Consider the following 15,540-nt stretch of genomic DNA (forward strand, 5'->3'; position numbering starts at 1 on the left):
TCTCTCTGTGTGCTCTCTCTCTGTGTGCTCTCTCTCTGTGTGCTCTCTCTCTGTGTGCTCTCTCTCTCTGTGCTCTCTCTCTCTGTGCTCTCTCTCTCTCTCTCTCTGTGCTCTCTCTCTCTCTGTGCTCTCTCTCTCATTCTGTGCTCTCTCTCTCTCTCTGTGCTCTCTCTGTGTGCTCTCTCTCTCTCTCTCTCTCTCTCTCTCTCTCTCTCTCTCTCTGTGCTCTCTCTCTGTGTGCTCTCTCTCTCTCTCTGTGCTCTCTCTGTGTGCTCTCTCTCTCTCTCTGTGTGTGCTCTCTCTCTCTCTGTGTGCTCTCTCTCTCTCTCTGCTCTCTCTCTGCTCTCTCTGTGCGCTCTCTCTGTGCGCTCTCTGTGTGCGCTCTGTGTGCTCTCTCTCTGCTCTCTCTGTGTGCGCTCTCCGTGTGCTCTCTCTCTCTCTGCACTCTCTCTGTGTGCTCTCCAGAGAGCCCTCTGCAGTTCTATGTGAACCACGCCAGCAGCCCCAACGTGACGGCCTACGGGCCCGGCCTGGTGTACGGCACCGCCAACAAGACCGCCACCTTCACCATCTTCACCGAGGACGCCACTGAGGGTGAGCCCGACCACGCCCTTATAGCTCTTATATATCTATGTCTATGTCTATGTCTATGTCTATGTCTATGTCTATGTCTATGTCTATGTCTATGTCTATGTCTATGTCTATGTCTGTTAACGATTTGTATGTGTATGGCAGCAAAAATTGCAGGAAGAGAATGAATGGACACATGCTTGCGCACACTCATGCATACACACGCAAACACACGTACGCGCACACGTACGCACGTACATGCTCACACATACACACACTCCCTCCCTTACTACATGGTGAATGATTGGCATTCATATAGCGCATTTATCCAAAGCTCTGTACAATTGACGCTTCTCATTCACCCATTCATGCACACCACCCACACCAATGGCGATTGGCTGCCATGCAAGGCGCCGACCAGCTCATCAGGAGCATTTGCTCAGGGACACTTCGACACACCCAGGGCGGGGATCGAACCGGCAACCCTCCGACTGCCAGACGACCGCTCTTACCGCCTGAGCCACTGTCATAAACATAAACATGCATATATAGGGAACGAGGCCAAGGCTTATATAATGACTCAATGACTCAGCTTTGTGAATAAGCTTGTGATGAGAATGCAGAGAGATGGAATTGGCAGAGCCTTCATCTGGCCCGATGTTTCCTGACAGACCCGTCGCACTGAGACGCCGCCCTACACTGCAGAATAATCACGGTCCGCTGTGCTGTTGCTTCAGTGCGCTGCTGTTTTGCGTTGGCAGGCGGTCTGGACCTGGCCATCGAGGGCCCCTCCAAGGCGGAGATCAGCTGCGTGGACAACAAGGACGGCACCTGCACCGTCACCTACCTGCCCACGCTGCCCGGGGACTACAACATCCTGGTGCGCTACAACGACAAGCACATCGCCGGCAGCCCCTTCACGGCCAGGATCACAGGTGTGTGGCGTGTGGCGTGTGGCGTGTGGCGTGTGGCGTGTGGCGTGTGGCGTGTGGCGTGTGGCGTGTGGCGTGTGGCGTGTGGCGTGTGGCGTGTGGCGTGTGGCCTTAAGAGAGCCCAGCTCGGTTTTAACAGTGTTGGTTCCCATGGTGATTTTTGTTTATACACGCATTGGCCGTCGCTGTGCAGATTGGGTTTCCGTGGTAACGTACCTGGCTCCGTGTCCTGACTGAAGTGTGCATTTCTTCGCTGACATTCTACGAATGTTCCCACTTCCGCTAAAATTGTTGTGACGAGCAGTCCCGCTCCCCTCTGTGATTGTGCGTTTGTCTGACCTGCTGCGCCTGTTCCCCTGCGTCTCTCTGCAGAAGACAACAGGAGGAGGTCACAGGTGAAGCTGGGATCCGCTGCGGACTTCTCTCTGGATATCAACGAGACGGACCTCAGCCTGCTCACCGCCAGCATCAAGTCTCCCTCGGGCCGCGATGAGCCCTGCCTGCTCAAGAGGCAGCCCAACAACCACATCGGTAAGGACAGCTACACCCCCCCCCCCCATGACTTACCGCCCAACAACGTCTACACCCACCCCTCCATGACTTACCGCCCAACAACCACATCGGTAAGGACAGCTTCTCCATTACTTACCGCCCAACAACCACATCGGTAAGGACAGCTCCACCTTCTCCATCACTTACCGCCCAACAACCACATCGGTAAGGACAGCTACACCTTCTCCATGACTTACCGCCCAACAACCACATCAGTAAGGACAGCTACACCTTCTCCATGACTTACCGCCCAACAACTTCTACACCCCCCCTCCATTACTTACCGCCCAACAACCACATCGGTAAGGACAGCTCCACCTTCTCCATGACTTACCGCAAAACAACCACATCAGTAAGGAGTGGCATCTGCATCTCCCTCTCCATTACTTGACTACCCAATGACACGCTGTCAACAGTAACTCACATTTCAGGAGTTTTCTGCTGAATCACTGCAATGATGCTCCTGTGTTGCAGAATGGCAGTGGCATGGAGTTCACTTGTCCTTCATTTGCTTGGCCTGCTGTGAATGACCATGACAGGACAGATGTTCCAGGCTGTGGTCCTCGTGGGCCAAACATTACGCTTTGTTAACCAACAATTTGCCGATTTGTTTTGTTGTTTGCTTGATTGTACTGGTCGAAAAGTGTCAAGTGGTGCTTTCCCAGTTAGCTAGCATGGCTGCCAGGTGCTGGCTTTTCCTCCAGTTTGTGCCGCTGACCTCCTCTCTCTCGGCCGCTGCAGGCATCTCCTTCATTCCCCGAGAGGTCGGCGAGCACGTGGTCAGCATCAAGAAGAACGACCTCCATGTGCCCAACAGCCCCATCACCATCATGGTGGTGCAGTCTGAGATCGGGGACGCCAGCAAAGTGAAGGCCTTCGGCCAGGGCCTGGTGGACGGCAACACCTTCGAGATTTCACAGTTTGTGGTGGACACACGGGAGGCTGGTGAGGGAGATTTATTCAGCTGCTCTGTCCTGTGTGTGAGTGTGAGTGTGAGTGTGAGTGTGAGTGTGAGTGTGAGTGTGAGTGTGAGTGTGAGTGTGAGTGTGAGTGTGAGTGTGAGTGTGTCCCAGCATGCATAATTCCGTTGAAACGGTTCCCCATTTTTTATTTTCTGTAACTATTTGGGTGTCCGTAAAAGAAATGTGTTTTAAATTTATTTTTCATACGACCATGGACCGTCTGTTTATTGGGCTGTTTCTTTGCGTCTTATGCATAGTGATACGTACCCCTTATCCCCAGGTGACCCTTATTAACCCAATCTGTACTTAAAACAAGGCCCTGAAAACTGACGTCATCCCAGTCCACTTGTGAAGTGCTTTGCTTGTGAAGTTGCTTGTAATTGGTGCTGTACTCAAACAAGGATCGATTGATTAGTTTCACAGTTGTAGGTGACGTGACAGAGGTGTTAGGTTGACTGATTGATTGGTGGATTGATTAGCCGATTGATTGGGCTGAATTGACTGATTGGTTAGTTGACTGGTTTGTTGACTGATTGTGTTCAGGCTACGGGGGCCTGGCCCTGTCCATCGAGGGCCCCAGTAAGGTGGACATTCAGACGGAGGACCAGGAGGACGGGACCTGCGGTGTGTGCTACTGCCCCACCGAGCCGGGCACCTACCTCGTCTCCATCCGGTTCGCTGAGGAGCACGTTCCAGGTGTGTCCCCAACTCTCCCCTCATTCTACTGCCCCACTCATTCTACTGCCCCCCACTCCCTCTCATTCTACTGCCCCACTCATTCTACTGCCCCCCACTCCCACTCATTCTACAGCCCCCCCTCATTCTACTGCCCCCCACACCCCCTCATTCTACTGCCCCACTCATTCTACAGCCCCCCACTCCCCCTCATTCTACTGCCCCACTCATTCTACAGCCCCCCACTCCCACTCATCATGTATGTGATCAGGCATGTGGTGCGTGTTCGTTGGGCCTGGTGTGGGCGGCGGGGCGGTTCCAGGCTGCAGCGTTGGGCTGACTCTCTGCGTCCCGTTCCGCCCGCAGGGAGCCCGTTCAGCGTGAAGGTGACGGGGGAGGGGCGCATTCGGGAGAGCATCACGCACCGACAGAGGGCCGCCTCCGTCGCCACGGTGGGGAGCGAATGTGACCTCAACCTGAAGATCCCCGGTAAGGGCGCGCCATTCCAGTGGAGAGCAGGTTAAACCCGTGTTTACGCATTGTCACGTTTCGCCGATATTCCAGGACGACGATGTCAAACGTGACGTATCTCCCACCCTAGGGGTGTTTGTAAGCAGTAAGAGCAGTCGGGCCGGTGTCATTCGATAAGTGCTGAAACCCCGGCCTGACCTGGCCTGGCCCATAATGCTCTCTGACGTCTGCAGCTGATTCTCAGGTGTAGGGAAGGGTTGCTTGTGTTTTTACACTTCGCTTTCATCAGCGTTCTCCTGCAGCCAGACGGGCCTGTACAACAACAAGGCAGACATTTATACTTTTTGGCACACTGGTTAGTCTGCTCCCATTAGCTGACAGTGTGCAAAGCTAGTGCTTTGCAAACTAGACAGATTTTTGGATGATGCATATCGGCAACTGAAAATAACATGTCTTTGTCGTATTTGTCTTAAGCCTGTGTCCTCAGCGAACAGAATATAAAATGACATAGGAAATAGTTCAGCAGTAACCGTTACTTGGGAACGTGGCCCACTGCAAAGGTTCACTTTGAACTCATGTCAGGTGGGCTCTCAATGACCACATCGCCCTGGGCTTCCAGACCCCAGACTCCTCTGAGTGACACGTCTCCACATTTTTTTATTTTTTTATTTTTTAGATATTTTTTAGGCCTTTTTCAGCTTTATTGGACAGTATAGTATAGAGAGACAGGAAGAACGGGAGCGAGAGAGAGGGGAAGACATGCGACAAATGTCGGACGGTCGGATTCGAACCGCCGACGTCGCGGCTCGCAATGAGCATGCGGTCAGTGCTCTACAGGCTGCGCCACCGAGACACCCACGTCTCCACATTGTGATCACCTGTCCTCGAACACGGGTCACAGGTCGCCACTCGTGTCCCGTTTGGTTCTGGGCCAGATCAGAAACTGGGATGGGAGACTCTTAGATCAGAAGAGGGTCTGGGTCTCAAGCATCCTTGGCACAGTTGCTTGGGGATTTTCAGTGCATTGCACCAAAGGCCAGAATGGTTTGGAGGAGGGGGTTGGGGACAGGGGCTCCATATTTATCTGGCCTCCTTTCCGGTCACAGGTTTGGCTCAAGTATGAATCCCCATATCTGTGCTTATGTTTTTAGTTTTTTTCTCTGGAAGTGTACACGTTGCAAAACAAAAGTGTTTCTTTCGTAAACTTGTATATTGATGGATTATTATGCCAAAAAAGAGCTGAAACTGTCAATGTGTGAGGCAGGAGCCAGCAGGAGAAAAGCGCATGTTCTCCCTCAGCTCTTCTGCTCTGGTGAGGCTTGGAAAGGCCTTGTCTCGCTCTTAAGTAGAAGCAGATGGGTGGATGAATACAAGGCCCCAATGCGCACTATACCAAAAGAAAAACATTGAAAAAGATTAGCGGGCCTAATTACTCCGGTCTTGTGTTGTGCGCTCACCAAAGTGGTCTCTCGGGACCTCGGACACCCTGACCCGAGATGGGCTTGGCCGTTCAGGTCATTCGACTCATTTGTAAGATGGACTGTTAAGGGGGAAAACCTGGGGGGGAAAACTCAGCTAAGAGGCCCACCAGCTCCTGCGTACATGCATCAGTAATTACGCAATTTATTACGCTGGTTATTTTTTACTGAAGCGATTCAGGGCCAAGTACCTTGTTCAGGTGTCCCAACAACAGCAGTGCCCCAGGTGGGAATTGTACTCTCACCTGCTGCGTGGCGTGCCCAGTTCCCGAAACATTATACCCACACCGCTGCCCCATGAGAAAATCCTGCTCGTGAAACTCGTTTAGCATTCAGGGCCTCGGGTTACCGCCGGTTGTGTGGAGACACGCGTGGGTCACAGCCGTCGCCATGGTGACGGGCCGTGCCTCCAGGAGGGGGTGTGGTGAGCCACGCGGTCTACTCCTTCCAGAACCTTCCTCACTTTCCTCAGCGCTGCACTGTTCGTCCTGAGCCGTCTCTCTTCCTCTCCTCTTCTGACTGTGGTTGCCGTTTCTCTCTCTCTCTCTCTCTCTCTGTCTCACTGGTTTTTCCCTCTCTCTCTGTGTTTGTCTCTTTCCTCTCTTCTTCTCTGGTTGTGTAGAGACATGGTTCCTCCTCGCCCTGGCACAGGAGCTCCTGTCTGTGGGGGCGTGTCGGGCGAGCCTCTCAGGGTGGCGGGGGGAGGCCGCCCGGGCGGCGGGGGGGCCCCGGGGCCCCTGGATCGGGGCCGGGCCCCCGGCACGGCCCTCAGGGCTGAAGGGTGCGTTATAGGCACTGGGCATGTGGACAATGAGGTTGGCAGAAACGCGCTCAAATTTCCATTTTTGATCCCAGCATGAAGCCCTTTGGTGTGTGAGTGTGTCTGTGAGTGTGTCTGTGAGTGTGTCTGTGAGTGTGTCTGTGAGTGTGTCTGAGTGTGTCTGTGAGTGTGTCTGTGAGTGTGTCTGTGAGTGTGTCTGTGAGTGTGCCTGTGTGTCTGTGAGTGTGTCTGTGTGTGAGTGTGTGTGTGTGAGTGTGTCTGTGAGTGAGTATGTGTGAGTGTGTCACCATGCTGGTGTCTGTCTATTTGTACTTGTGCATGTATGCACATGCCCCTGAATGTGTGCATGCATGTACATGTCTCTACACGCATGCTTCCTGTGTGTGTGTGTGTGTGTGTGTGTGTGTGTGCGTGTGCACAAGGCCGTCCGCGCATACGAGTGTGTGAACCGTCCGTATCTGCAGTGCTGCTGTGTTTTTCTGTCCTCGTGACGTCCTAACCACTGGACCGTCATTGCCGCAATGTTCTGCTCCTACGCGGCTAAAATACCAGTTTATTAGAAACGGTACGTTCTTGGAGACGAGGCGAGTTAATGGAGTTGAGATCTCCGTCTCTGCGGTCGGCCTGCAGCAGGGGCAGACTCGCAGTGCTGTGGGAACACACTGCGTCTCTCTCTCTCTGCAGGACTGCGGCTGCAGAACGGGTTATGTAAGGCATCCCCGCAGCAGCAGTGTGGCTCTCTCGCTGTCCTGTTCTAATGCACTGTGGGTTTCCTCCTCCTCCCACCCCTTCCCCATCCACCGCCACCTCTCCCTCCTCTTCTCTCATCCTCTCGCTTTTATTCTCCCTCTGCCTCCTCTGCTAACTCCCTCCCTGTCACCACCGCTGTCTCCTCCTCCCCTCCCGCCCCCCCGTTCCTCTCCGCCTCTCTCAGAAATCGACATCCACGAGCTGTCTGCGCAGGTGACCAGCCCCTCGGGCGCCGCGGAGCGGGCCGAGGTGGTCGCCGCGGGGAACAACACGTACTGCGTCCGCTTCGTGCCCCGCGAGATGGGCGTGCACACCGTCACCGTCAAGTACCGGGGCCAGCACGTGCCCGGGAGCCCCTTCCAGTTCACCGTGGGGCCGCTGGGCGAGGGAGGGCCCCACAAGGTCCGGGCCGGGGGCCCCGGCTTGGAGAAGGCCGAAGTCGGAGTACCAGGTAGGGCGAAGTCTTTTTTGGTTTGTTTGTTTGTTTTTCCTCTTCTCTCGTTGGGGTCGTTTCCCTTCAGTCCGTTCTGGGAATGATTGAAAGTCCCTTTAAAGATTGAAAGTTTTTTTTCTTTTTCTTTTTTCCCCCCCAGTAAATCAAATTTCAGTCCATTTCCTGCATTAACCAAATTGACACCACCCCTGCTTGTTTTCCCATGGTGCCAGAAGCTGTCAGAAGCTGCGAAATCAGCAAAGACTCTGCGATAACAGATTAAGACATGTTTGCGTGCGTTTGACCGTGTGCACGCGTGTGTATGTCTGTGTGTTCACGCGTGTGTGCGTGTTTCTGCTTGGCAGCGGAGTTCAGTGTCTGGACGCGGGAGGCTGGTGCAGGGGGCCTGTCCATCGCGGTGGAGGGACCCAGCCGGGCGGAGATCTCCTTCGAGGACCGGAAGGACGGGTCCTGTGGAGTCTCTTACATCGCCCAGGAGCCTGGTACGAGGAGGCCCTGTCGCTGCCTGCACTCCGCCATCCGTCCCGCTTATAATCTTTATATTTACACTCAACTTTCAGTTTATTGAGTTTTATTGATCTTTCCACCGTTGGGATGAAAATAGACAGGTTTTCTCGGTGGACTAATTGCATTTTGTGAAAAGCACACAGCGACTCAGCGAGGTGTCACTGACTGATTGAGAGGGGGTGTGGCTTCCCCAGTGACGTGTCAAGCGGCCGATTTGTTTCCAGAAAGGACAAAGCTAATTTGACGATTGGTATTGGAGATGGGAGAGATTATTGGTAGTGATAGTGATGGTGATACTGACGGTGATGGTGATGGAAAGATGGATTTCCCAATAACACATGTTGTTTCAGAGTGACGTTCCCCCGTCAGTAAACATCAGTGTTCAGTGCAGAGGGGAAAGATTAGCGGCCGTTCGCTTCGCTCGACCCCGCAGTGCCTGACGCTGTGCCCTTCCCCTGCTGTAGGTGACTACGAGGTGGCCATCAAGTTCAACGACCAGCACATCCCCGAGAGCCCCTTCCTGGTGCCCGTGTGCGCCCCCGCGGACGACGCCCGCCGGCTCACTGTTGCCAGTCTTCAGGTGAGGCACAGGGAAAACCTCCACTCCAGCAGGGGGCGCTTGTCCACGGCTGTCAAATCACAGGGCTGCTCCTCCAAGGCTGCGCGCGGGAAACCAGGGCAACAAGGCGCTCTCTCATCTGCAAATCCCCCTTAAGGGCCCTCTTACCCTACGTTTATTTCTCAACGTTTGTAATTCAGACGTTTAAGAATAGGAGTGCATTGTGTTGATCACATTTTGTGATGGTTCCACCCTGTGGGCCCAGGCGAGAGGCACTCAGTGAGCACTTTATTAGGTATTCAATCAACTTATTTTTCAGACTTATAAAGTCTTCTGCTGCTGTAGCCTATCGCGTTGTGTGTTCAGAGATGTTGTAATGTGTGTTACTACTTGTTTGTGTTACTGTCACCTTCTTGTCAGTAACACATTTTTGCCCGCAAAACTTCCGCTCACTGGATGTTTTTTGTATTTCACACCACCCTGAGTAAACACTAGAGACTGTTGTGTGTGTAAATCCAGCAGTTACAGATACTCAAACCAGCCTGTCTGGCACCAACAATCATGCCAGGGTCGAAATCACAAAGATCACATTTTTTCCCCATTCTGATGGTTGATGTGAACATTAACTGAAGCTCCTGACCTCATAGCTGCGTGACTTTATGCATTGTACTGTTGCCCCCTGATTAGATAATCGCATGAATAAGTAGGTGTAATAAAGTGCTCAGTGGGTGTGGAGAGCTAATCCGAGCCTTCCATGATTGGACGTGCTGCCACAGAGCCTTGATTTGATTGGTTGATGGACATCCATGGCCTTCCGTGTGAGCTGGGGGGTGTTTTGCTTGTGCTTCATTTAAAGGCTTCTAACAGACTGCAGCAGTGTTGAGATCACAGCCGGCTAAAGCAGAAAGAGGCAGAGAACCCCCCACCCCCCCCCCCACCTAGAACCACCCCCATCTAGAACCCCCTCCCATCTCCATCTCCCACCTCCCCTGTCCTGTCATCAAAATGCCATTGCCCCCTCCTCCTCCTCCCAATGCCTTGTCCCTTCCGTCTGTGTAGGTTTTCAGTAGAATGTCCAGCCGCCTCTACCTCTCTCAGCTTTAGCTGGTCAAAGGTGAGGTATGGTAAAGTGGTAAAGAATGTTTTAATTTCACTTTTTAAAATTGGAACGTGTACAAAGTGTGTAGTCTGTTTAAATGTTTGGCATTGCTTATTAAATGTGTTTGGGCCTCAGCTTGCAGTTTGAGCGTTAAGGCCGAACGGAGCCCTGTGGCAGGAGGGTAGCGCTCCGGCGGGGGGGGTTTCCTTCGCGGTTCGGGTCGGGGGGGCGATGTGCTAAATGTGTCCGCTGTCCGCGGTCCCCCCCCCAGGAGTCCGGGCTGAAGGTGAACCACCCGGTGTCCTTCGCCGTGCGTCTGAACGGCGCGCAGGGCAACATCGACGCCAAGGTGCGCAGCCCGTCTGGAGCGCTGGAGGAGTGCGTGGTGTCGGAGCTGGACCAAGGTGAGGGCAGGCCTGCCTCGCAGCGCCGGCCTGGCACGGCTCTCAACCCCGCTGTTTATGACTCTGCTGACCGTCGTACCAAACGCTTTCCCTGCGCCGTCACAAACCCTCATTGTTAGAGTTGGCCCCAATGCTCTCTCTGTTATAGTTAGCCCCAATGTTCTCTTGTTAGTTGGCACAAATGTTTTCCATTGCAGTTAGCTCAAATGCTATATGTTACAGTTAGCCCAAATGCTCTGTCCGTTTGCAGTTAGCCCAATGCTCTCTGTTACAGTTAGCCCAAATGCTCTCTGTTACAGTTAGCCCCAATGCTGTCTGTCAGCCAAAACTTCACTGTCACTTGGCAGTAGAAGACCTTTCTTCCTTCTTCTTTTTTCAACATTTTGCCAGGTTTCCCAGCTGTAACAGAACAGAAGCTCCCCGGCTTCAATCAGCATTTGCATCAAGCGTCTGTGATGGCATGACTGTCTGGATGGGTCTACTGCCTCCTGGTTTAATTTGTCCTTTTTACCTCATTTAAAAATGAATATATCCTTCCACCAGACAAGTACGCCATCCGCTTCATTCCCCGGGAGAACGGTCTGCACTTCATCGACGTGAAGTTCAACGGCAGCCACATACCTGGCAGCCCGTTCCAGGTGCGAGTGGGAGAGCCGGGCCAGACGGGGGAGGCCAGCCTCGTCACAGCATACGGAGCGGGGCTGGAGAGGGGGACCACAGGTGACCTCAACCGCCCAACATCCCACAACACTGTACTTTACAACCGCCCAACATCCCACAACACTGTACTTTACAACCGCCCAACATCCCACAACACTGTACTTTACAACAGCCCAACATCCCACAACACTGTACTTTACAACCGCCCAACATCCCACAACACTGTACTTTACAACCGCCCAACATCCCACAACACTGTACTTTACAACAGCCCAACATCCCACAACACTGTACTTTACAACCGCCCAACATCCCATAACACTGTACTTTACAACCGCCCAACATCCCACAACACTGTACTTTACAACCGCCCAACATCCCACAACACTGTACTTTACAACCGCCCAATATCCCACAACACTGTACTTTACAACAGCCCAACATCCCACAACACTGTACTTTACAACCGCCCAACATCCCACAACACTGTACTTTACAACCGCCCAACATCCCACAACACTGTACTTTACAACCGCCCAACATCCCACAACACTGTACTTTACAACCGCCCAACATCCCACAACACTGTACTTTACAACAGCCCAACATCCCACAACACTGTACTTTACAACCGCCCAACATCCCACAACACTGTACTTTACAACAGCCCAACATCCCACAACACTGTACTTTACAACAGCCCAACATCCCACAACACTGTACTTTACAACAGCCCAACATCCCACAACACTGTACTTTACAACCGCCCAACATCCCATAACACTGTACTTTACAACCGCCCAACATCCCACAACACTGTACTTTACAACCGCCCAACATCCCACAACACTGTACTTTACACCCGCCCAACATCCCACAACACTGTACTTTACAACCGCCCAACATCCCACAACACTGTACTTTACAACCGCCCAACATCCCACAACACTGTACTTTACAACCGCCCAACATCCCACAACACTGTACTTTACAACCGCCCAACATCCCACAACACTGTACTTTACAACCGCCCAACATCCCACAACACTGTACTTTACAACCGTCCAACATCCCACAACACTGTACTTTACACCGCCCAACATCCCACAACACTGTACTTTACAACAGCCCAACATCCCACAACACTGTACTTTACAACCGCCCAACATCCCACAACACTGTACTTTACAACAGCCCAACATCCCACAACACTGTACTTTACAACAGCCCAACATCCCACAACACTGTACTTTACAACCGCCCAACATCCCATAACACTGTACTTTACAACCGCCCAACATCCCACAACACTGTACTTTACAACCGCCCAACATCCCACAACACTGTACTTTACAACCGCCCAACATCCCACAACACTGTACTTTACAACCGCCCAACATCCCACAACACTGTACTTTACAACAGCCCAACATCCCACAACACTGTACTTTACAACCGCCCAACATCCCACAACACTGTACTTTACAACCGCCCAACATCCCACAACACTGTACTTTACAACCGCCCAACATCCCACAACACTGTACTTTACAACCGCCCAACATCCCACAACACTGTACTTTACAACCGCCCAACATCCCACAACACTGTACTTTACAACAGCCCAACATCCCACAACACTGTACTTTACAACAGCCCAACATCCCACAACACTGTACTTTACAACAGCCCAACATCCCACAACACTGTACTTTACAACCGCCCAACATCCCATAACACTGTACTTTACAACCGCCCAACATCCCACAACACTGTACTTTACAACCGCCCAACATCCCACAACACTGTACTTTACACCCGCCCAACATCCCACAACACTGTACTTTACAACCGCCCAACATCCCACAACACTGTACTTTACAACCGCCCAACATCCCACAACACTGTACTTTACAACCGCCCAACATCCCACAACACTGTACTTTACAACCGCCCAACATCCCACAACACTGTACTTTACAACCGCCCAACATCCCACAACACTGTACTTTACAACCGTCCAACATCCCACAACACTGTACTTTACACCGCCCAACATCCCACAACACTGTACTTTACAACAGCCCAACATCCCACAACACTGTACTTTACAACCGCCCAACATCCCACAACACTGTACTTTACAACAGCCCAACATCCCACAACACTGTACTTTACAACAGCCCAACATCCCACAACACTGTACTTTACAACCGCCCAACATCCCATAACACTGTACTTTACAACCGCCCAACATCCCACAACACTGTACTTTACAACCGCCCAACATCCCACAACACTGTACTTTACACCCGCCCAACATCCCACAACACTGTACTTTACAACCGCCCAACATCCCACAACACTGTACTTTACAACAGCCCAACATCCCACAACACTGTACTTTACAACCGCCCAACATCCCACAACACTGTACTTTACAACCGCCCAACATCCCAACAGTCTAACATCTAATTTACCAACGCTGAAACCCCAACACTGAGACTACAACAACAATAGTAGATGTTTAAAAATAATTTGAAATGTGTGACACCCTGACAAGAGGATGCACTGTAGCCATTTTGTGGCAGAATGTTCGGCAAACATTAGCTTAAGGAGAAACCAAACCACCACTCTTCTCCATTATGGTTTAACACTCAATCTGCATTATGGTGCAAATACTGGCCCTACTGAGTCCTGGCACACGGTTGTTCATTTGTGGCTCTAATAAGGGTTCAATGGAGGAGCCAGGGCAGGATTTCTCTGTGTGCGCTTTTTTTTTTGCATTGATTTCAAAGGCAACGTTTAGTCTCTTCAGCAGACGGGCGGGCAGATGCAGGGAAACCACCGTAGGGGTAAATCCCTGTGCAGTGCACCGACAGAGAGAGGCCTGGAAGTTGGGCTGTAAATCAGCCGGGCTTTAAACATCATCCGAACTGGGCAGCCCGCATCTGGGCAGTGGTGATTGTGTCAGTGTGAGCCGCCCTGCAAGTGATTTGCAGCCTTTAATGTGAAGGGAGCCGGCTGCATCTGACGCTTATTGTCGGAGCAGAAGCTTACATCAGCCGCGTTGGCCGGACGAAGGGTGGGGAGGCATGGGAACTGTTACTCGGCAACCTGCGCCTGAACGCGTGTAAAAACTGAAAGATCTTCCGCTCCCTGATTCTGGGGCCCACACATCCTGATTGCTTCATCTCTTGGCTCTCTGTGTTGGGGCTAGCTGTCTGCGAAACACCCTCTCTCTGCTGTGAGCTCTATTTCAGTTCAGGAAATGAATTGCTGAAATGTAATTTCAGGTTTGGAATTCGTATTAAGGTTTACCTAATCAGGATTTTTTTTTATTATTTTTTTTTTATAATTTGTGTTATGACTAAATTGACATGGGTATTGACCATACTTGCGCTCCCTGTGCCTGTCGTATGATTGGCCTTAGGTAACCAGGCGGAGTTTACCATCAACAACACCAAAGCCGGGCCTGGCTCCCTGGCCGTCACCATCGAGGGCCCTTCCAAGGTGAAGATGGAGTGTCAGGAGTACCCTGAGGGGTACAGGGTGCAGTACACGCCCATGGCTCCGGGAAACTACCTGATCAGCGTGAAGTACGGGGGACCCAGCCACATCACGGGCAGCCCCTTCAAGGCCAGAGTCACAGGTTTGGATGCATTTAGTTGCTGCCACATGATTGGCTGATTTTAATATTTGCATTACCGGGCTGGAGTACAGCTCTACCGAATAAAAAAATAAAATAAAAAAAAGTACTGCATCCAGTCGTTCATGGTTTGCTGATTTCAGTGTGAGAGGCAAAACTAGCGGACTTTCAGTGAGCAGTGTAAAGACCTTGCAGTGACACTAACCCCCCCCCCCCACCCGCCAGGTCCCCGGCTCGTGAACGTCAGCAACGCCAGCGAGACGTCCACTCTGATGGTCGATTCGGTGGCCAAGTCTCCGGCCGCCAACACCTACAGCTCGCTGCCCCGGTTCTCCTCGGACGCCGCCAAGGTGGGCTGCAAAGGCCCCGGGCTCAGCAAGGCCTACGTGGGCCAGAAGGCCAGCTTCTCTGTGGACTGCAGCAAGGCCGGTAAGGGCCCACTGTCCCACTAGCTGTGAAAACCATCGTGTGGTCAGAACCAGCTTGACTCGATGTGCTGTCCAAACTTCTGAATGGTTGACATTTTTATATTGCGCCTTTATCCAGAAGTGCTGTACAATTGATACACACACTCGCACAACAACGGCGATTGGCTGCCATGCAAGGCACCAACCAGCTCGTCAGGAGCATTTGGGGGTTAGGCGTCTTGCTCAGGGACACTTCGACACACCCAGGGCGGGGGATCGAACCGGCAACCCTCCCGACTGCCAGACGACTACTCTTACCGCTCAATGTCGCCCCGATATCATTTCAACATTTCCAAGGCATTATTGAGGCATATATGGGGTGGCCTGTAGCGTACTGGTTAAGGTAAATGACTGGGACAGGCAAGGTCGGTGGTTCGAATCCCGGTGTAGCCACAATAAGATCCGCATAGCTGTTGGGCCCTTGAGCAAGGCCCTTAACCCTGCATTGCTCCTGGGGAGGATTGTCTCCTGCTTAGTCTAATCAACTGTACGTCGCTCTGGATAAGAGCGTCTGCCAAATGCCTTTAATGTAATGTAATGTAATGTAGTGTAGTGTAGTGTAGTGTAGTG

The 15,540-nt window shown here is 52.1% G+C and overlaps 1 protein-coding gene across 2 annotated transcripts in view; it reads left to right on the forward strand.

Annotated features, from left to right (window-relative positions):
- The window catches only part of flnbl (filamin B, like), an 88,623-nt gene that overhangs the window by 70,778 nt on the left and 2,305 nt on the right, over nt 1-15,540 (forward strand). For both annotated transcript variants that reach the window (XM_061219635.1, XM_061219634.1), the window contains 13 exons: nt 466-594; nt 1,332-1,505; nt 1,875-2,033; nt 2,796-2,999; nt 3,560-3,712; nt 4,058-4,180; nt 7,356-7,622; nt 7,970-8,107; nt 8,597-8,712; nt 10,062-10,194; nt 10,738-10,914; nt 14,288-14,506; nt 14,729-14,932. In XM_061219635.1, coding sequence (XP_061075619.1) covers nt 466-594; nt 1,332-1,505; nt 1,875-2,033; nt 2,796-2,999; nt 3,560-3,712; nt 4,058-4,180; nt 7,356-7,622; nt 7,970-8,107; nt 8,597-8,712; nt 10,062-10,194; nt 10,738-10,914; nt 14,288-14,506; nt 14,729-14,932 — 2,196 coding nt within the window. The remainder of the gene's footprint in view (nt 1-465; nt 595-1,331; nt 1,506-1,874; nt 2,034-2,795; nt 3,000-3,559; nt 3,713-4,057; nt 4,181-7,355; nt 7,623-7,969; nt 8,108-8,596; nt 8,713-10,061; nt 10,195-10,737; nt 10,915-14,287; nt 14,507-14,728; nt 14,933-15,540) is intronic.

The sequence above is a fragment of the Conger conger genome, chromosome 14 (assembly GCF_963514075.1).
Source record: "Conger conger chromosome 14, fConCon1.1, whole genome shotgun sequence".
In the NCBI taxonomy this organism is placed as follows: Eukaryota; Metazoa; Chordata; class Actinopteri; order Anguilliformes; family Congridae; genus Conger; species Conger conger.